Source organism: Cyprinus carpio, chromosome A9 (assembly GCF_018340385.1).
Source record: "Cyprinus carpio isolate SPL01 chromosome A9, ASM1834038v1, whole genome shotgun sequence".
Classification (NCBI taxonomy): domain Eukaryota; kingdom Metazoa; phylum Chordata; class Actinopteri; order Cypriniformes; family Cyprinidae; genus Cyprinus; species Cyprinus carpio.
Genome location: NC_056580.1, coordinates 30,966,274 through 30,988,064, shown reverse-complemented (window position 1 = coordinate 30,988,064; position 21,791 = coordinate 30,966,274). Strand labels below are relative to the sequence as shown.

General features: G+C 33.8%; 1 protein-coding gene across 1 annotated transcript; it reads right to left on the bottom strand.

Annotated features, from left to right (window-relative positions):
• Positions 1 to 6,622: 6,622 nt before the first annotated feature.
• LOC122146209 lies at positions 6,623 to 21,085 on the bottom strand. Its single transcript, XM_042764476.1, has 4 exons — positions 20,943 to 21,085; positions 18,575 to 18,658; positions 13,346 to 13,546; positions 6,623 to 7,780 (listed from the first exon to the last, which is right to left on the bottom strand). The coding sequence occupies exons 1-4, from the start codon at positions 21,083 to 21,085 to the stop codon at positions 7,582 to 7,584; spliced, it is 627 nt and encodes a 208-aa protein (XP_042620410.1). The 3' UTR covers positions 6,623 to 7,581.
• Positions 21,086 to 21,791: the final 706 nt, after the last annotated feature.

Here is a 21,791-nt window from a genome sequence, read left to right as displayed (position 1 = left end):
CTAGAACTGCTCGGAGTCACTTCATGAGCATTTGACTTATTTTGAGATAACTATCGTCATATCATATACAAAGAGACAGCAATGTTTCAGGAGTTTAGCACACAGGACACATGCTTATTAGATAACCGTATTTGAGCTGATGTATATGCTTTTATTTATTATTATTTTTTAGTTAACTATTTTTTTCCCCAAACCATTGTTAGATGCAGTGTTTCCTGTAGTTATGCAAAGATTTGGTTTCAATAACAGTATCAGTAAACTATTTCTTCTGATTTTAAATCTGCACTGAACTTCAGATCAATCTCAAAGTAAAAGGCGGTACTAAAGTCTGATTTTGTGGTGGATGTCTTCAAATTTGATCATCTTAATTCAAGTGATGAAGGATTGTGAAAGTCGGACAGTGTTGAGCACCACTGTAAGGTTAACCCTGCGTGGAGTAAATGTTTGAAAATGAAAATTTGAAATTGCAAATAAACATTCATTAGAATTTTAGAAAAGTAATCAAAAAGTAATCAAAAGTAATCAGTTACATTACTTTAATAAAGTAATTGAAAGTTTTACTATTATTTTATTTTTTGTGTGGTAAATTTTGTTATGTGACCTATTACATTTCCAGAGTAACCTTCCCAGCACTGTGCACGTCTTCATGCATGAATTAGACGGTGCTGGTTAAAGTCTCACAGATCCACCCAGAGGGAAAGAGCGTTATTTCCATTCAGTCAGATCATATTGTGTGACATTCAGCTGAACTCCATTAGTCATGCGCTGGTGATCATGATGCATTCGTGGCATGCTTGATTACGGCTGTAATTAACCTGCCATCCGTCATTCATTCGGTGAGTCTGAATACTAAACGAGGCTGAGGTTCTCCTTGTTTCAGCAAACGTCTCTTATTGTTCAAATGCATCTTCAGGTCAGTGATGGTGACCAGAACACTGGAGCAAGGCCAATGCTTCATTATGCTGAAGTCCGTTAAAACAGCTTAATTATTTTGAGCAGTCAATTTAAAAGTGTGTATTCCTGCTACATATTAAGCTCTTCTAACTCAGTGCAGTTTGTTGTTTAAACATAATTTACTTAGAAGTTGTCATAACTTAAAAAGATTGATGCAAACTTTAATTATTTATTTATTGAAATATATATATATATAGCAAGAATATACAGCTATGAAATAAATGTGGTGCATTTGATGAGAAATTATATATATATATATATATATATATAATATTTGAATTGTTTTAATGTTTATTAAATATTAAGTGATTTTTTTGTGATTTTGAATGTTTTTTATTTATTATTATTATTATTATTATTATTATTAGAAAACCATTTCTTCTGTGTGCTCAAACAGCATAGCAAAGTGCAATGTGAACTGGAAGTCTTTTAACACTGAAAATAACAAAACCGTTTTACAATCTTTTTATAAAAACTTAAAATCTTTTACAGTGTATGGAAAAGAGCAGTGAAGAAAGACATGAGTTTGTAATGGAAGGTGTGTAAGTAATAACAGAATATAGATTATTTGAGGGGTGAACTATTGCTTTAACTCAAAGCGAGATATTTTCTGCTCATGGATGTGAGTGCGTCTGCTACTCAGGCTGAAGCCGTGTGCAGATCAAGCGCCTGTAAATGTCACTCGTGTGACCTCCAGGCTTCAGCGCGTCACAGATTCACTCGCTGTGTCTTTCTCAGTGTGTTTTTATCACGACGCCGTCGGCTCTCTGTGTCCGTCTGATGTCATTCACGTCCAGTGCTGTGAGAGATGGTCTGATGTTCCTTCTGGAACCACTGTAAGAACATTTCCAGCTTACTTCATGTTCCTCTACTTTACTGTAAGCTGTAAAAATTAAAATGTTGCAACTATTTTCATGGTACAGTGAATTTTGCTTGTTCTTGACAGTGTCTCTAAGCACTTAACAGTGTAAGTATAAAAAATAATTCACTTAAATTGCATGAACAGGAGACTTTCTTTTCTGAGAACATCTCATATGTATGATGGCATTTTAATCTTACTGTTATGACTTTATTTTTTAAAATAGTATTACTTTATTAATGTATTGCCTTGACTTTAGTCTTAAAATTTTTACTGTATTTTTGTAATTTCATTTTATTTTTTTTATTTTGTGGCACTTAAATATGGAAGGCAGTTTTCTGTCATGGAATAAAAAATAAGGTAATTGCAACTTTTTTATTTCATTTCAGATTTTTTTTCCTCAAATTCTCAGAAACTCAGAAACTCCAAACTCAGAATTTAGAGAGAAAAAAAGTCATGATTGCGATATATAAACTTGAAATTGCAAGAAAAAACTATTCTGAATTCTGAATTTACATCTCACTCAATTTTGGCTTTTTCTTCTCAGAATTGCAATAAAAAGTCTGAATTGTGAAATTAAATGTCACAGTTTGTTTTCTTCTCTTCTTTCCTTGGCAGAAATGATCTTGCGTACATTTGTGTCTTTGGCATCTTTGCTATGCAGGAGTCTTTTCTTGCCTAAGATAATAATAACAGTGTAAACATGGTAATTATTCCTGTTCCAGACACACTGCTTCTTTCTAAATGCAGCCGTTTGTGTGAAAGAATAAATGAAATAAAAGCAACAGTTAAGTCGTGTCAAGCGGTCCGGCTCACATCTGGAGTCAAGACGCTAATGACGTTTAATTGTGCTTTTCTTGACATTTAATTGTTGGCTATTGTTTGCAATTAGACCGTGAGCCGCTGATTAATAGAGTCTCTGCGTCATTATCGCCTGTGACGTGCTTCCGTCTCACACGCGTGTCTCTGTGAGCTTGTTCTCAGACCTTTTACTGAAGCTGGAAACATTAAAGTTGCTCGAGTTTTGCAGGTTTTTTTCTCAAATACAGACACTTATAAAACACTTCGCTTGTAGGGATGTGCTGAGTTTAGTTCATATCACAGACTGAGAGACTGAAGCCTCAGCACAAGGAACACATTTAGGTTATGAAAACATGAGAACACTGTTTTGAAATGTTTCTAAATATTTTCTTGTTATGGTTAGAATATTATTTAAGGTTACAAAAATGTTTCTTACAACGTTCTGCTAACTTTATTTTCATCCAAAATATAGGATTACTTAAATGTTTATTTTTAATATTCTACGAACATTAAAATTTCCAGTTTTCTTGTCATGATTAGAACGTTATCTAAAGGTTCCAAAAAAGTTTTGTGCAACATTCTGCTAACTTTATTTTCCCCTTAAAATATAACGTTATTTAAAAGTTTATTTTTAATATTCTACGAACGTAAAAATTTCCAGTATCGCCCAAAATATAACGTTATTTAAACGTTTATTTTTAATATCCTACGAGTGTTCAAAAAATTTCAGTTTTCGTGTCATGATTAGAATGTTATTTGAATGTTACAAAATGTTTCGTACAACGTTCTGCTAACAATAATTTTGCCCAAAATATAACGTTAATTAAACATTTATTTTTTATATTCTACGAGTGTGAAAAAATTCAGTTTTCTTGTCATGATTGGAACGTTATTTAAAGGTTACAAAAACGTTTCTCACAACATTCTGCTAACTTTATTTTTGCCCAAAATATGTTATTTAAACGTTTATTGTTAATATTCTATGAATGTTAAAATGTCCAGTTTTCTTCTTGTGATTATAACGTTATTTGAAGGTTACAAAAACGTTCCTTAAATGTTCAGTACAAATAACATCATGTCAACATTATGAGAACGTATATCAACAAAGTTATAAGAACATTCCATAAACATTACTTTAAGAACTAACATTTATAAAACATTTAAAAAACATTATTGAAAGTTTTAAGAATAGCAAAGTTTGGAACATTCAACAGAGGACAGACTTAAAGAAACAGGACATGATTTTATTATTATTATTATTGCAGATATTGATAGGGAATATTCAGACAGGATGATTGAGGCTTCACTTTTTCATCACAGAGAAAAAAACAAGTGTTGGTATATTTACCAGTTATTGCATGTGAATTGGCTCAGAGAAAGAGGCTCATGGGTAATCATGACTTCATAAACAACAAACGAATCAAAGCACATCTGTAAGAAAAACACTGAACATGTTCAGAATCACAGTGACTACAGAAACCAGATTATGACATAATCATGAATATTATAATTCAGCAATGATGCATAACTCTTAAAAAACAAAATGTGCTGAATCTCATATGCAAGATCATCAGTCATAAAAGCCTTTAGCAAATCTCTTCTTTTTTACAGTGCAAGTTTTCTTCTGAAACATGAAGAAAATAAACGCATGTGAACACGACACACAACACTGACATCAGAGTACAGAATATTAATAACAGCTACAGTAATCAATATCACACAGCAGACCTGAAACAAAAAACAAAACCTGCATACAACACAGAAGATGCAATGTTGTTATTATTTCAGGCAGATTTATCAATGAATATTCAGCGTCAGTCATTCCAAGATTCATTTCAGTTTCTTAGATTTTTGTGTGTTTGTGTTTAAAGGACAGTCAATCAATTATAAGTAAGTATAATTGTGCATTTTGCACCATTAAACGTGAATGTGATATAATAAAAATCCTTTGGATATGTGCTTGTCATACTTCTGCATTTCAGAAAGAAATGGAGCGTTTGTTCAGACATCATGAATTGTTTGAGAGTTAATCATCATCAATAAATCCATCTCAGTCACTCTTTTACAGTGGTATATTCTCTGATAAAGTTCAAAGAGAATAACAGCTTTCTTTCTATAAATATGAAGGTAAAATGAGCTCTTCTTTACAAGAGTTCTGAACATGAAAATATGGATGTTTTCATAAAATGATGTAGCGTATTACAGTTGCTTATAAAAGAATCGCTCAGAATCCTGTTGAAGTCAATGTAAATGTAAATGCAAATTATATTGTTTTAATGCATCGAGTTTCTGCTGCTTGAGAACCGAAACATCGCATTTATGAACAATACACTTGGTGGAATATCTGATCACCTAGTTATCAATGTTAATAAATGTACCTATTGATTGAACTTCGGTTTATTTGATCATGTTGTTTTAAAAAAGCACATTAGGTTGTGCAGTACAGTGATTTTACCACAGTAAAAATATACATGAAACGCTGTTTCGTAACCATAACGATAAACAGTTTAGACTATCTAACAAAAGACGTTCCAACAACGTTTTGCCAACATTCCCATTAAATTTTTCACATTATTTCTGAGTGATTTTTAAATGTGAAAACATTATGCATTAAGAACGTTTCGTCTTGGTTATGTGAACGTTAGAGAAACTTTCCATTCTATCATTTAGAAAACGTTATGAGAACGTTACATGGGAACTTCCTCTTAACATTTAAAAAAACATTTTTATAATATTTAAGGAACTTACTGTAGTTTTGCGAACATTAGAGGAACATTCCATTTATTATTTTGAAATCATTGTGAAAAAATTACATTTAAATGTTCTCTCAATGTTAAAAATTCTTAATATTTATGTTTAAATAACTTTTTTCTTGGTTTTATGAACAATAGAGTAACATTGCATTCTTTAAATATTGAAAACGTTATGAGAATGTTACATTTTAATTGTTTCTATATGTTTAAAACACATTTTTATAAAGAATGTTTCTTAGTTTTGTGAACGTTAGAGGAACATTCCATTTATCATTTAGCAAACGTTACGAGAATGTTACATTTAAATGTTCTCTAAAGGTTTAAAACCCATTTTTATGTTTCTTCTCGGTTATGCAAATGTTAGAGGATTGTTACATTCTATCACTTTCAAAAACATTATGAGAATGTTACATTTAAAGGAGTCATATGATGCTATTTAAATTTTTCCTTTCTCTTTGGAGTGTTACAAGCTCTTGGTAAATAAAGAAGATCTGTAAAGTTGCAAAGACTAAAGTCTGAAATCCAAATAGATATTCTTTATAAAAGTTAACACTCATCCACGCCCTCCTGAAACGGCTCGTTCTAACACGCCCCCACATCTCTACATCACTATGTGGGAAGATTTGCATAACACCACCCAAATGTTCACACAAAGGAAGAAGGCGTACCTTTTATTCTTGTTGTAGTATTGTTGTTGCAGCCGCCGCATGTCGTATAGATGCTGTGTGTTTCACTGTGAAAGAGAAACTACTTTGTTTGGCCTTCCAAAAGAGGACGATATCCGCTTCGTCATGCCTGGAGCTGATCCGTGCTGGTCACTGAGGAAATACATCAACTTTGAACTATGGATCGCCAAATCGACCAAGGTACGCTCCTTCGTAGAATCCACCTCAAGCCGCCCGCCTCTCACTCAAGGCGTGTGTGATGCTGTTTCATTGAGAAATCGAAACTACTTTGTTTGGCCTTCCAAAATAAAACACGACTAGAAATCATGTTTATATCACGTTTATAATGGGTTTTATGTTTATGTCTCGTCGCTCCGGCCGGACAGGCTAATACAATATGTTAAGGGGCATAAAATTTCCGTCACACACTTGAGGCATTTGGCTAATCACAATGCGCTGGATAGCTGGCCAATCAGAGAACACCTCACTTTTCAGAGAGATGAGCTTTGTGAAAATCAATGCGTTTCAGAAAGGCGGAGCATAGAGGAGAAATAATAATCTACAGTATGTGGAAAATAATGTGTTTTTTTTAACCTTAAACCGCATAAACACATTTCATTACACCAAATACACCAAATAATGTTCTTTTTAGCAACATCCTATGACCCCTTTAAATGTTCTCTTTTTTTATAGTTAAAGGACTTTTTTTCTTGGGTTTGCAAATGTTAGAGAAACATTCCATTTGATCATTTTGAAACTGTTATGAAAACTACTTCTGAATGTTTATAAACGTTCAAAACATCCAGTTTGTTTGTTTGTTTATGTATTAAGAACATTTCTTGGTTATGCAAACGTTAGAGGAACAGTCCATGTTATCATTTTGAAAACACTATGAAATCTTCGGTTGTTGTTACTGATGAATGTTATTGAACATGAAGTTCTGAAGACTTCTCTCAACATTATGAGAACAAATATTAAAAACATTATCAGGACGTTCCATAAACATTATTTTATTAATGTCTGTCATGACATTTGCATAACCTTTAAAAAATGTTATGGGAACGTTCTATGTTAGCTGGAGCTGAACAATTACAAAGACAGACATTATTTACTTGAAATAACGTGCACTGATGAATCATTCACAATAAGAGCATGTTTATATGTAAATGAGTCCGTCATGTTGACTTTCAAGAAGGTAAAATGAGTGTTTGTTATTGGTTAATAATAGAGAGCGGGAGCTCGAGCAAACGCAGCAGAGGTTTGTGTGAAGAGAATGAACTACAGCAGCACTTTGCAGGAAATTTTGGTGGAAAGAAGCTTTTTTTTGTACCGTCTGGAAGGTCACATGACAGAAACACTCACAGTGAGGGAAGATCCTTCAACAGCGCCGAGCCCTTCAGAAGAACCAGAGATAATAGGACAGAGGAGCTACATGACTCTTCATCGATTTCCTCCGTCGGTCACAGTTCTCCGGTATGAGATTGTCAATCGTTCATTTGCGCTGCATCTGATCGACGTCCACCTTCAGTTCCGCTGATGTTAGTCCGGTTTACAAACGTGAAGGAACTCTGTTAAACAAAGCGTGAGTCCTGGAGGCCCAGCAGATCGCAGGTGTTTCTCCAGAGTCCAGCATGAAGATCTTCATCGTAAGACGCTGCTGAGGACTGGACCTGCTGACCTTCACACACCCAACATCCACCAACTCCTTCCAGATCCAGAGAAACAGCAGCCGCACCTTCAGCTGGAGTCTGGAGATCAAACACCACACACATCTCAGACACGTTCTGCATCAGGACTGTTTACTCCATCTGATAACAATAATAATAACAATAATAAATTAAATATTTATTAAAATAAAATAATTATTAACAATAATAGTATATTATTATTTTCTATTGGGCTTAATAATAATAAATTAGCCCTTTATAATAACAACAACAACAATAAATTAGCTATTTATTAAATTAGAATTATTATTAACAATAATAATATATTATTATTATTTTCTAATGGGTTTAATAATAATAAATGAGCCCTTTATAATAATAATAATAATAATAATAATAATAATAATAATAATAATAATAATAATAATAATAATTAATAATAATAATATTGGCTCTTTATAATATAAATGTTAATAATAATAATAATAAATTATTATTTTCAAATGGATTTAATAATAATATATTAGCCCTTAATAATAATAATAATAATAATAATAATAATAATAATAATAATAATAATAATAATAATAATATATTAGCTCTTTATTATAATATAATTATTAATAATAACAATAAATTTTTATTTTCAAATTAGTTTAATAATAATAAATTAACCCCTTTATTATAAAAATATATTAATAATAAAATAATACATTTGCTCTTTATATATAATAATAATAATAATAATAATAAATAATAATAACCAAACATTTCCACTTGATCCAAACATTTCCACTTGATTAATTATTATTATTTTAATAATAATAAATTCACACTTTAATAATAATAATAATAATAATAATAATAAAATATATATTATATTTTTAAAATATTTAATAATAATTTCAACTTTTTATTGTAATATAATTCTTAACAACAATAATTGTATAATAATAATAAAAAATCTACCTATAATAATAATGCTAATAATAATAATGCTAATAATAATAATAATGATAATAAATATTATATAAATATTATTATTGTTATTTTTATTATTATCATCATCATCATCATCATCACATGGATTTAATAATAATAATAATAATAATAATAATAATAATAATAATAAAATTAGGACCCTACTTATAATAGAATAACAATAATTATATTATTATTATATGTTTTAGTGGGTAAATAGAGTTATCCTTTGTGGCTGATTATTATCAGTTGGAATGTTCAAACGAGGTAATGGGGAATATCTGGCATCTGCTGATTCAAACTCATATAAATGATCAAATTTGGGAGGATTTTAACAGGAGCACATGAACAATAAAAGCAATATTCAGTATTCATCACACAGAAGCTGTTCCTGTAAACAATAAAGTGTGAGCTGGCCTACTGTACTTCTGACTTACACCAATCATCATCTCTTATTAAACAGACACAAGGACAGATGAAGGACAAAGACATAAGAATCACTTCGGCTTCGAGAACGAAACAGCAAATGATCGTAAAGTTCCACACACATCGCTTGAACATGCGTCAGTGTAATGAGTGATACTCAGAATCTCATCAGATTTATTTTATTGCCTGTTTAAGCTTGAAAGGATACAGTAAAGACGTCTGTAGATGTGATTCACGCTCGGAGGGCAAACGCTTCCCAAAGGTGGTTTGTTAAAGGAAGTGCACTGAATGATTAATTACACGACAGAAGTGTCTCCTCACATCAGCGTCGTCGAACAATAACGTCATTCAGATACGCAACAAATGAGCGGCTCTGTTTGAACACCCTGCTAGAAACACACAGAGATGGACTGGATGAGTTTCTGGATGAGTTTCAATCTGCTGTGTTTCTCAGGAACATGAAGGCGTTTCTGAGGAGCTCGACTCCCCGAGGGCTCCACGCACAAACATCCCATTTAATTAATTCAAGAACACGAGGAACTTTTGTGTGGCTGCTGGAATCAATACACAATCTATTGATTTAGAAACTTCAGTCAGCCATAATCTCATAACTCCCAGCTGAGTCACTGGATGAATCACAGCAAGCTTGTCATGATCAGTCATATTTCACATCACAATCAAACACAAAGAAAGAAAGCATGTGTTCTTAAGGGAAAATACAGACTTTTTTGAAGACATTATTATTATTATTATTTGTATCATGTCTGTATATATGTATATGTTAGACTAATAATTTAAGTTTTTCATCAGGGTTATTAACTAAAACTTTATAATAATAAATAAATAAATAATTAAAAATAAATGAAATTACACTGAAATTAAAATAAAACCAGAAAATCTAATATATTATCAAATCTAAATTAGAATATTAACAAAAACTATAATAGTATATTAAACTAAAATAAATTACAAAATCATTAAGAAACATTCTCATTACTTGAAATAAAATAAATGTAAAAAATTTATTTTATTTCTCTGGTTGGAATGCAAAACAAACTAAATAAATAAATAAAAAACTATATATATACTTTACTAGAACAATTAAAAACTAAACCTATACAGACATATTGAAACCAAAACTAATAAAAACAACAAAACATAACAAATGAACTTAAATTTTATCATAAATTTTATCATAAATTTATCATATATTTATTATAAAATTTGTTAAATCAGAAAATATAAAATAATATAAAATCTAAATTAAAATATGAGCAAAAACTATAATAGTATATTATACTAAAATAACAATAATTTTCTTATGATATTTATTGATATATATTGATATATTGATATATTTATTTAATTTTTTATTTTGGCTTTAGGTCAAGGTCAAGGTCAAGTTTATTTATATAGCCCTTTAAAACAACATAAATGCTGATCAAAGCGCTGCACAAAATCATCCTCATACAATACAATTTAAATACTAATAAAATAAATCAAAAGAAAACAGAACAAAAATGAATAAAGTTAAAACAAAACATCACAATGCAAAATAAAACAAAATTAAAACTAAAATATTATCAAATTAAGCATATGCCCGAGGAAAAAAAAATGTTTTAAGTGAAGAGTTAAATGTGAATAGAGTAGGGGATAGTCTAATAGACATTTAATGAAATTATTCTTAATAGTTTTACTTTAAGTTTACAATCACAACACTGAGCATTACATGTATTACATGCATACATGTGACAATCCACAGATGCACTGTGATAGTTTCAGTAAAAAAGAAAAACTTAAAATAAAAGTACTGATAAAAAATAGTTAAATGTAACATAAAAACTTTACTGACATCAGTTTCAAGTCTATTCATATGAGTGCAGTGTCTTCACTCCTATTGGTCGTTGCTATACAGCATCACTGCTCATTTACATAAAGTGAAACTTTTGTCAGCTCTGTCATATTTCTGGACACGCCCACATCACATGACGCTCATGTCACCTTCAGACCAATCAGCAGCTCTCAGTGTAAAATGAATGAGATCTGGGGACAGTTTTTCTGGTGTTCAGACACTTATACGCTGAAGAGCCCTCGAGCGACTCTCACGCGTGAAACACGGGACAATGAGGAGTGTATCACACACGAGACGAGCTTCTCATCTCACACACACACAGAAGCACTGGGAACACGACTGTAATATCAGTCTGAGCTCTTCTACAGTCATTTATCAGGCCACAGAGCAACAAACAAACAACCTGCACTAGAGTGAAATATGAACAACGCACACCAGCCGAATAAAATGATGCTTAGATTCCGAACGCCTGCAAGGACAAATAAAAAAAATCAGAGTTATGGGGATGACACAGGACTTACATCACATTATGAATGACTCTATATCAGAAGAAAAGCCATTTTTGCTGGAAATTAAAGTGGCAAATTGTGATATTGTTACTGTAAAAAACAAACAAACATCCGTCTTTCTCATGTTGACTTGTTTGTTTCACGCCCTGCTCTGCGTTTTCACATTACTGCATGTTTATACATCACTCGTGTATAAATAACATAAAACAGTCCTGCCTCCTGTGCAAATACATTTACCACGGTAACATAAACAGAACAGCAGAATCTCCACCGGCTGATACACTTCAACCCTCACATGATAGACTGAGACTGTAGACATGCATCAGATGATAGAACAAGAGACAGAACGATAGAATGATAGATAGAATGATAGAATGACAGAATGATAGAATGACAGATTGATAGAATGATAGACAGAACGATAGAACGACAGAATGAAAATAATGAATGTTGAATGTTTTGAAGGCAATACAATCTATCAGACAGACAGACAGTTAGATAGATAGATAGAAAGATAGATAGATATGTAGATAGATAGATAGAATGACAGAAAGATAGATAGATAGATAGATAGATAGATAGATAGACAGACAGACAGACAGACAGACAGACAGATAGATAGATAGATAGATAGATAGATAGATAGATAGATATAGAGACACAGACCAGTAGATAGATAGATAGATAGATAGATAGATAGATAGATAGATAGATAGATAGATAGATAGATAGAATATAGATAGATAGATAGATAGATAGATAGATAGATAGATAGATAGATAGATGGACGGACAGACAGACAGAATAGATAGATAGATAGATAGATAGATAGATAGACAGACAGACAGACAGACAGACAGATAGATAGATAGATAGATAGATAGATAGATAGATAGACAGATAGATATATAGATAGATAGATAGATAGATAGATAGATAGATAGATAGATGGTAGATAGATAGAATGATAGAATGAAAGTGTTAATGATTTTTATGTGTGTGTATGGATAGATCGACAGACAGACAGATAGATAGATAGATAGATAGATAGATAGATAGATAGATAGATAGATAGATAGAATGACAGATAGAATGACAGAATGATAGATAGATAGATGGATAGATAGATAGATAGATAAATTGACAGAATGATAGATAGATAGATAGATAGATAGATAGATAGATAGATGATTGATAGATAGATAAATTGACAGAATGATAGATAGATAGATAGATAGATAGATAGATAGATAGGATTGATAGATAGTAGAGAACGATAGAGAGAAACAACAGAAAAGACTTTACTGACAGATAGAAAAAATACAAAATTAACAACTAAATAAATGAAAAATAAACTGAACTATACATAAACAACATACAAGACTACATTTATAAAAGTTATAAAAGTTTATCATAAAAAAATGATAAACTAAATCTGCTCTCACTTTATAAAATATCCATCAAAACATGTTTCAGAGACATTGGACTGTGGTGTACTAGGAATGTAAAGCAGGATCTTCAGGAGGGCTCTCAGATAATTCATTAATAATGATAACTGATTTGTGCTACACTCATCTGTGTTTTGAGGATGTGAGTGTTTAATGTGTTGGAGGTCTGCAGGTGGAACAGGGCGTTTGTGCTGCAGGAGGATTTATGAAGCCATATCTCCAGTGTTTTTGATGTAAGATATGAGCCATGACACGACTAACCAATCACCAGCATCACATGTGACGCAGAACATACCAAACCTTCTCGCTCCGGGCCAGACGGCTCTTATCTGTGATTTATTTCAGCATCTCTGCGCTCTAGATCTGCAGATTAATCTGGCTCTGGGTCACTGATTTCCACTGCAGATGTGCGCCGTGTTTTTCCACTCACATACTGAGAAGATCCTGCAGACGGGCGTCAGCATCATAGTGTGCTGAGGACGAGATGCCGACGACCCTTGAGCACAAGCCATCCTTCCCAGAATGCACCAGGCTGTCCAGCAGAAGGCAGGTCAGCAGAAAGTGGCCGATAGGCGAAATGAGTCTCAAATCCGTTTTCGTTTTGGACTTCAGGGAACCAGCATAACAGCCGCTGACATTGGGGGAAATACAGAACACAGGTTACACAGAATGAATACTAGTCCAACACCTACTAGTCCAACATCTACAGAACTAGAGCAGCATCCATGGTACTAGTTTAACATCTACAGTACTAGTCCTACACCTACTAGTCCTACACCTACAGTACTAGTCCATCATCTACAGTACTAGTTTAACATCTATAGAACTAGTTCAACGTCTACTAGTCCATCATCTACAGTACTAATTCAACATCTACAGTACTAGTCCTACACCTACTAGTCCTACACCTACAGTACTAGTCCAACATCTATAGAACTAGTTCAACGTCTACTAGTCCATCATCTACAGTACTAATTCAACATCTACAGTACTAGTCCAACATCTACAGTACTAGTTTAAAATCTACTAGTTCAAAAATCTATAGTACTAATCCAACACCTACAGTACTAGTCCAACATCTACAGTACTAGTCCTACATCTACTATTCCAACATCTACACTACTAGTTTAAAATCTACTAGTTCAACATCTATAGTACTAGTTAAATATCTACAGTAATAGTCCTACACCTACTAGTCCAACATCTATAGTACTAGTCCAACACCTAGAGTACAGTACTAGTCCAACACATATAGTACTAATTCAACATCTACTAGTCCAACATCTACAGTACCGGTTTACAATCTACTAGTTCAACATCTATAGCACTAGTTCAACATCTACAGTAATAGTCCTACACCTACTAGTCCAACACCTACAGTACTAGTCCAACATCTATAGTACTAGTTCAACATCTACAGTACTAGTTTAAAATCTACTAGTCCAACATCTACAGTACTAGTCATACATATTCTAGTACCAGTTCAAACATCTACTAGTCCAACATCTACTAGTCCAAAATCCACATTACTAGTTTAAAATCTACTAGTTCAACATCTATAGTATCTAGTTCAACATATAATAGTTCACAACATCTACATAGTACCTGGTCAAACAACATCTACTAGTCCAACAGCTTACAGTACTAATTTAAACTCTATTAGTTCAAGATCTACAGAACTAGTCCCAATGTTTACTAGCTCCAACATCTACAGTACTAGTTTGAAATCTACTGGTCCAACATCTATAGTAATAGTTAAACATCTACCAGTCCAACATCTACAGAACTAGTCCAACATCTACTAGTCCAACATCTATACTAGTACTAGTTAAACATCTACTAGTCCGAGTCCAGCATCTATAGTACCAGTCTAACATCTATTAGTCTAACTCTATACTACTTCTTAAACATCTACTAGTCCAACATCTATAGTACTAGTCTAACATCTACTAGTCTTCCAGCACTACTTTTGTAAAACATCTGCTAGTCCAACATCTGTAGTACCAGTCTAACGTCTATTAGTCTAACATCTATACTACTTTTTAAACATCTGCTAGTCCAACATCTATAGTACCAGTCTAACGTCTACTAGTCTAACATCTATACTACTTTTTAAACATCTGCTAGTCCAACATCTATAGTACCAGTCTAACATCTACTAGTCTAACATCTATACTACTTTTTAAACATCTGCTAGTCCAACATCTGTAGTACCAGTCTAACGTCTACTAGTCTAACATCTATACTACTTTTTAAACATCTGCTAGTCCAACATCTGTAGTACCAGTCTAACGTCTACTAGTCTAACTCTATACTACTTTTTAAACATCTACTAGTCCAACATCTATAGTACCAGTCTAACATCTACTAGTCTAAACTCTATACTACTTGTTTTAAACATCTTACTAGTCCAACATCTGTAGTACCAGTCTAAACACCTACTAGTCTAACATCTATACTACTTTTTTAAACATCTACTAGTCCAACATCTATTGTACTAGTCTACACACATCTACTAGTCTAACATCTATACTACTTTTAAAACATCTGCTAGTCCATCATCTATAGTACTAGTCTAAACACCTACTAGTCTAACATCTATACTACTTTTTAAAACATCTGCTAGTCCAACATCTAGTCTAACCCCTACTAGTCTAACATCTATACTACTTTTTCAAACATCTGCTAGTCCAACATCTAGTCTAACACCTACTAGTCTAACATCTATACTACTTTTTAAACATCTGCTAGTCCAACATCTAGTCTAACATCTACTAGTCTAACATCTATACTACTTTTTAAACATCTGCTAGTCAAACATCTATAGTACTAGTCTAACGTCTACTAGTCTAACATCTACTAGTCTAACATCTATACTACTTTTTAAACATCTGCTAGTCCATCATCTATAGTACTAGTCTAACACCTACTAGTCTAACATCTATACTACGTTTTAAAACATCTGCTAGTCCAACATCTAGTCTAACACCTACTAGTCTAACATCTATACTGACTTTTTAAATCATAGGCCTGCTAGTCCAACATCTATAGTACTAGTCTAACGTCTACTAGTCCCTAACATCTTATACTACTTTTTAAACATCTGCTAGTCCAACATCTAGTCTACCACCTACTAGTCTAACATCTATACTACTTTTTAAACATCTGCTAGTCCAACACTCTAGTCTAACATCTAATAGTCTAACACCGTTCGATATACTACTTTTTAAAACATCTTCTAGTCCAACATCTGATAGTACTAGTCTAACGTCTACTAGTCTAACATCTACTAGTCTAACATCTATACTACTTTTTAAACATCTGCTAGTCCCATCATCTATAGTACTAGTCTAACACCTACTAGTCTAACATCTATACTACTTTTTAAACATCTGCTAGTCCAACATCTAGTCTAACACCATACTAGTCTAACATCTATATCTACTTTTTAAACATCTTGCTAGTCCAACATCTATAGTACTAGTCTAACATCTACTAGTCTAACATCTATACTACTTTTTAATCATCTGCTAGTCCAACATCTATAGTAACTAGTCTAACGTCTACTAGTCTAACATCTACTAGCTTGTAACATCTATACTACTTTTTAAACATCCTGCTAGTCCATCATCTATAGTACTAGTCTACACCTACTAGTCTAACTCTATACTACTTTTTAAACATCTGCTAGTCCAACATCTAGTGGCTACACCTACTAGTCTAACATCTATACTACTTTTTAAACATCTGCTAGTCCAATCATCTATAGTACTTAGTCTAATCCGTCTACGAGTCTAACATCTTACTACTACTTTTAAACATCTGTAGTCCAACATCTAGTCTAACATCCTACTAGTCTAACATCTATTACTCCTTTTTAAACATCTGCTAGTCAAACATCTAGTCTACAATCTACTAGTCTAACAGCTATACTACTTTTTAAACATCTGCTAGTCCAACATCTCTAGTACTAGTCTACGTCTACTAGTCCTAACGATTCTACTAGTCTAAACATCTTACTACTTTTTAAACATCTGCTAGTCCAATCATCTATAGTACTAATCTAACCACCTACTAGTCTAAATCCATCTATATACTTTTAAAACATCTGCTAGTTCCAATCAACATCTAGTCTAACACCTACTAGTCTAACATCTATACTACTTTTTAAAACATCTGTAGTCCAAACACTTATAGTATCTAGTCGAAATCTACTAGTCCTAACATCTATACTGACTTTTTAAACATGCCTGCTAGTCCAACATTCTATAGTACTAGTCTAACGTCTACTATTCTAACCATATAGTCTAACATATTACTAGTCTAACATCGACGAGTCCAATATTTACTAATTCTAACATCTCCTATGTATGTGAGTATATTTTATTTTCGGAGAGGCTGCTGTTTAATCCAGACAAGCAATCAGTTTTGTCTAATTTTCAAAAGTTTTTTCTTTCTTTCTTTCTTTCTTTCTTTCTTTTTTCTTTCTTTCTTTCTTTCCTTTCTTTTTTTTTCTTCTTCTCTTTCTTTTCGTTTTATTAATTTTTAAAAAATCTATTTAGAAATACCTTGCTTTTACATCAGCATGAGCCATTTAAACCATAATAAGCAATGCATTAATTACTTTATTTATTTTATGTTAAGTTCACACACCTCTCTGTTTCTGTTAAAGAGACGGGGTTATAGAACGGGTTCATATAAATACTTATAAATTCATTTTTTATAATGATTATTCTTTATCTATTATAGTATTGCATTTCTAATAATCCTCTGCTTAATATACTCGAGTATTAGCAATTATAAACTGTGTATTTTATTAATATTAAGTCTCTGTCAGCCCACCCTATTATTATTATTATTGCCTACTTACAACCATAATTATTAAAAAATAATATAACACCCTTTAATATCCAAACATTTTATGGTCTCTCGCACATATTGTTCTTATTACATCTTTTATTACATACTTTATATTATTATTCTCACTCTTTATAAACACTATTATTATCAACCACAACAATAAACTTTTATTGTTATTGTTCTTGGTATCTATTCTATTACTCTGTACTAACTACTTAAGAAAACATGGATTGTTGTCTTATAATTATGTTATTAAATTTTGTAATAAAACATTATTATATTATTATTCTTATTATTATTAAAGTGATGTGCATTGTATTTTTTAATGTATTTTTATATACAACATAATTACATATTAATGACTGTTTAAAAGGTATCATAATTTTTGGATGTCTTAATTATAAATTATTATGATTATAGTATTATTATTATTATTATGACGATGATGATGACTGTGATCCCCGCGAGAAGAAAGTTCATGCTGATTTATAATCAGAGCAACCGAGCAAGCTGACGGAGGTTCAGCACATATTAGCACATAGACCCATTGTGACAGCTGATTCTCTTAAACACGGTTATCTAGCATCAATCACTTGGAAAAAACATATAATGCATCTGAAGATCACGGACGGTGTTCAGAATCACCAACCCACTCACTCATTCAGGACTGTTCATCACCTTTCCTCACAATCAGCAAGCAAGCAAACTGTTCAGACGCTCTGAGCACAGATAATCGGGAATTAACGATGATATAAATAGTGTTTTAATCGAGAATGGGTATCGAATTGCTGCAACTGACCGTCCATTCTGACTGCTGAGGTGGACAATGACACCAAACAGCAGCAAACTACCCCTGCGACCCAGAAACACCTTCAGGCATGATCTTGATACCGGACAAACAATAAGACAGCAAAGAACAGTATTAAAGCAGAAGAGCCCCATAGCTTCTGTTTTTAGGAACAAATTAATGATAGACGCTTAATTAGGAAGAGAACATGGATGTAAAATTGATGACGGAAATTCTAATTTCTGCTGTGTTTAGACATGCATACCAATTGTATTATTATTCTATTTCTGTTATTTAACATTTTATGCATATGGACTTAGGCAGTCATACATACTTTATGTTGAGTGTGTGTGGAGGGAGGAGTTGTGTGCGCGGGTGTGTGGTGTGTGTGTGTGGGTTGTGTGTGTGTGAGGGTTGTGAGAGCGTGTGTGTGTGTGTGTGTGTGTGTGTGTGTGTGAGCGCGGAGAGTGTGTGTGTGTGTGTGTGTGTCTGTGGGAGTGGAGCTGGAGGTGTGTGTGTGTGTGCATGTGTGTGTGTGGAGGAGGAGTGGGAGTGTGTGTGTGTGTGTGTGTGTGTGTGTGGGAAGTGTGTGCGTGTGTGAGTGAGTGAGCGTGAGAGTGTGTGTGTGTGGTGTGTGTGTGGTGAGGAGTTGTGTGTGTGTGTGTGTTTGTGTGTGTGTGTGAGAGTGTGTGTGTGTGTGTGGTGGGTGTGTGTGTGTGTGTGTGTGAGAAGCTGTGGAGGAGTGTGTGTGTGTGTGTGTGTGTCTGTGAGAGGTGTGTGTGTGTTGGAGTGGCATGTGTGTGAGTGTGGGGGTGGTGGTGTGTGTGAGAGGTGTGCAGGTGTGTGGTGTGTGGAGACGTGTGTTGTGTGTGTGTGTGGTGGTGTGTGTGGGGTGAGTGTGGGAGTTTGTGTGTGTGTGGGGTGTGTGGGTGTGTGTGTGTTGTGTGTGTGTGTGTGTGAGTGGTGTGTGGGTAGTGTGTGTGTGGGTGTGTGTGTGTGGGGGGGGGGGTGTGTGGGGGGGGGGTGTGGCCAGCAGTGAGTGTGGGATCCCGTGTTGATCTGTAGTCTATATGTGTTCCCCTGTTCCTCGAACAGGTTCATGAGGAGCTTTAATGACTAGGAGCTTTTGTAACCTCACAAACAACGACGTGCGTTTAGCACGTCACATCACTAGTGACGCTCCTGTTTGTAACGTCACTTGCAGAAGAATTTGCTTACCCCAGCGCACGATGGACCGTGAAAGCCCACAACCCTCACACACTCCTACTTTCTATAATAATGGTTATCCTTCATATTCTCACAAAGCTCTTCTGTAGTCTGACTTCTATGTCCCGTTCTACAAACACTAACTCTGTTGTATTCAATGCTATCATTTTGGTCTTTGCAAATGTTTTGTACTTTTTTCTTTTCGTAATCAATTTCATCCGATTTACCATTTTTCACTTTTTTTTAAATAATGAAAATTTTTTGCTGAAGTTTTAAAATGGTTGATAGCTGAAATTAAGTTTCTAAAACACAATTAAGTTTTTTAGTTTTGTGCCTATTTCATTTCCGTCAAATTTTTTAAAGTAATTTTTGATTTGAATTTGGAAATTTTACCTCTGTAGTTAACTGGAATAAACCCTGTCAATAGCTCAACATGTCAAGTCCAGAAATTATTTCGTATCATTCATGTGCTATGCACAGTTTTTGCTGGTCATTTTGAATTGCACTCTCATATTTTCTTTTTCTTTTGAAGTTTTGTCAGTCATTTTGTGTGTGTTTTTTCCATTTTCATTAATTTTCATAGGCATGTGTGCCATAATGTCTTATTGTATTTAGCTTCTATATTTTTTGCTGTTATAAATTTTTGCCTTATTAAAGTTTTGAAGTTTATTTCAGTTTTCGTTTATTGTAGACTGATTTTAAACAAATTAAATGAAAACGCATGCAACACCAAAATAAAACTTTAACCAAAATGAAAAATGAAAACAGCCGTACATCTAGGGCCAAAACCAATTCAAAAATATTGATAAAAAGATAAAAAGAAAGAAAGAGAAATAGCAGTCAGCTATGCCTGTCTGAACAGAATCGTAAAGTAATCAGTACATCAGACAGAGCTTTGTGATCCAAACCAGCATTCTCATCATTTTTTCGCAGCAGAGCTAAAGAAAAATGCCGGATTTCAATTTGTAAGAAAGGAACATCGCAGCGAATCAGCTCGGCGCCAGGAAAGAGTCAGCCTTCCAGACGCCCGGCTAGTAGCCCCGTTCGGTTCCATCCGGTTACAGTTCTGAAAACGTTTTGGATTCAGATGAGCAGACTCTGGCAGCTAACAAGCGATCCATGCCTGTCACTGAGGCTCCCCGCAGATCTCACTCGTCGAAAGAAACACCATCACTTTGCTGTGTCTGCTGATGTGTGAGTGCCGACGGGGCCGAGGGCCAAAGAACTCAACCACGTTCCGCCACTGACACGCTCCACGGAGTAAATCGGCATCATACGCAACAAAAACAGCAAGGTAGCAGCCTGACTCTGGATCATGCTGTAGTTAGTAATTCAGCAAATAGATGAGTCGCGCCCGACAGTCATATACGGCCTGGCTGACTCCCCCAGTAATGGAACATTCCCAGTGTTGAATGCCGGTCATACGGAGGAAGCAGCATCGCCGTGGTGCTCTGTGGTCTAATGCACAAGCCAGAGGTGCAGCCAGCTTGCCTCAAATTACAAGTTCAAACTTCACTATCGTTGTACAGGTCAGTTGCTGCTAAACAGCTTGCTGACAGCTGGGAATTTCTCTTTTTTATTTTCTCGTTTTTTTTCATTATGATTTTCGTGTGTGTGTGTGTGTGTGTGTGTGTTTCATATTTTCTTTAATACTCTTAAAATACAGCATAGTACAGGCCAAAAACTAAAATTCAGCAAAAAAAAAAACAGCAAAGTTGCAGTCATCAAATTCAAATGTTAAAAACTGTTAAAATATACATATTTACACCAACACAAAAAGAAGTAGCCAAGCTTTCTCAGCCACCGTGGGCTCGGGGCCATAAGAGCAAGGAGGGCTAAAGTGCATGCCCTCAAGGAAATGTAATGCTGTGTGGGAAAAGTTCAGCTTCAGCCTCAGCATTGGTCCAAAGCCAGTGAAACCCTGCATTAAATACCACGCATACAATAAAAAAAACAACAACCTTTTTTAGTAAACTGTTGGCCTTCTGGAAACTCAATACTTGGTAGGGGCTCCTTTTGCTTT

Coding starts and splice junctions, on each gene's coding strand:
- LOC122146209 (XM_042764476.1), bottom strand. CDS start 21,085: ATGATCCAGAGTCAGGCTGCTACCTTGCTGTTTTTGTTGCGTATGATG. Junction 18,659..20,942: donor ACATCAGCAGACACAGCAAA/GTGATGGTGTTT, acceptor TCCGGTATCAAG/ATCATGCCTGAAGGTGTTTC. Junction 7,781..13,345: donor CTGCAGGATCTTCTCAGTAT/GTGAGTGGAAAA, acceptor TTTGATCTCCAG/ACTCCAGCTGAAGGTGCGGC.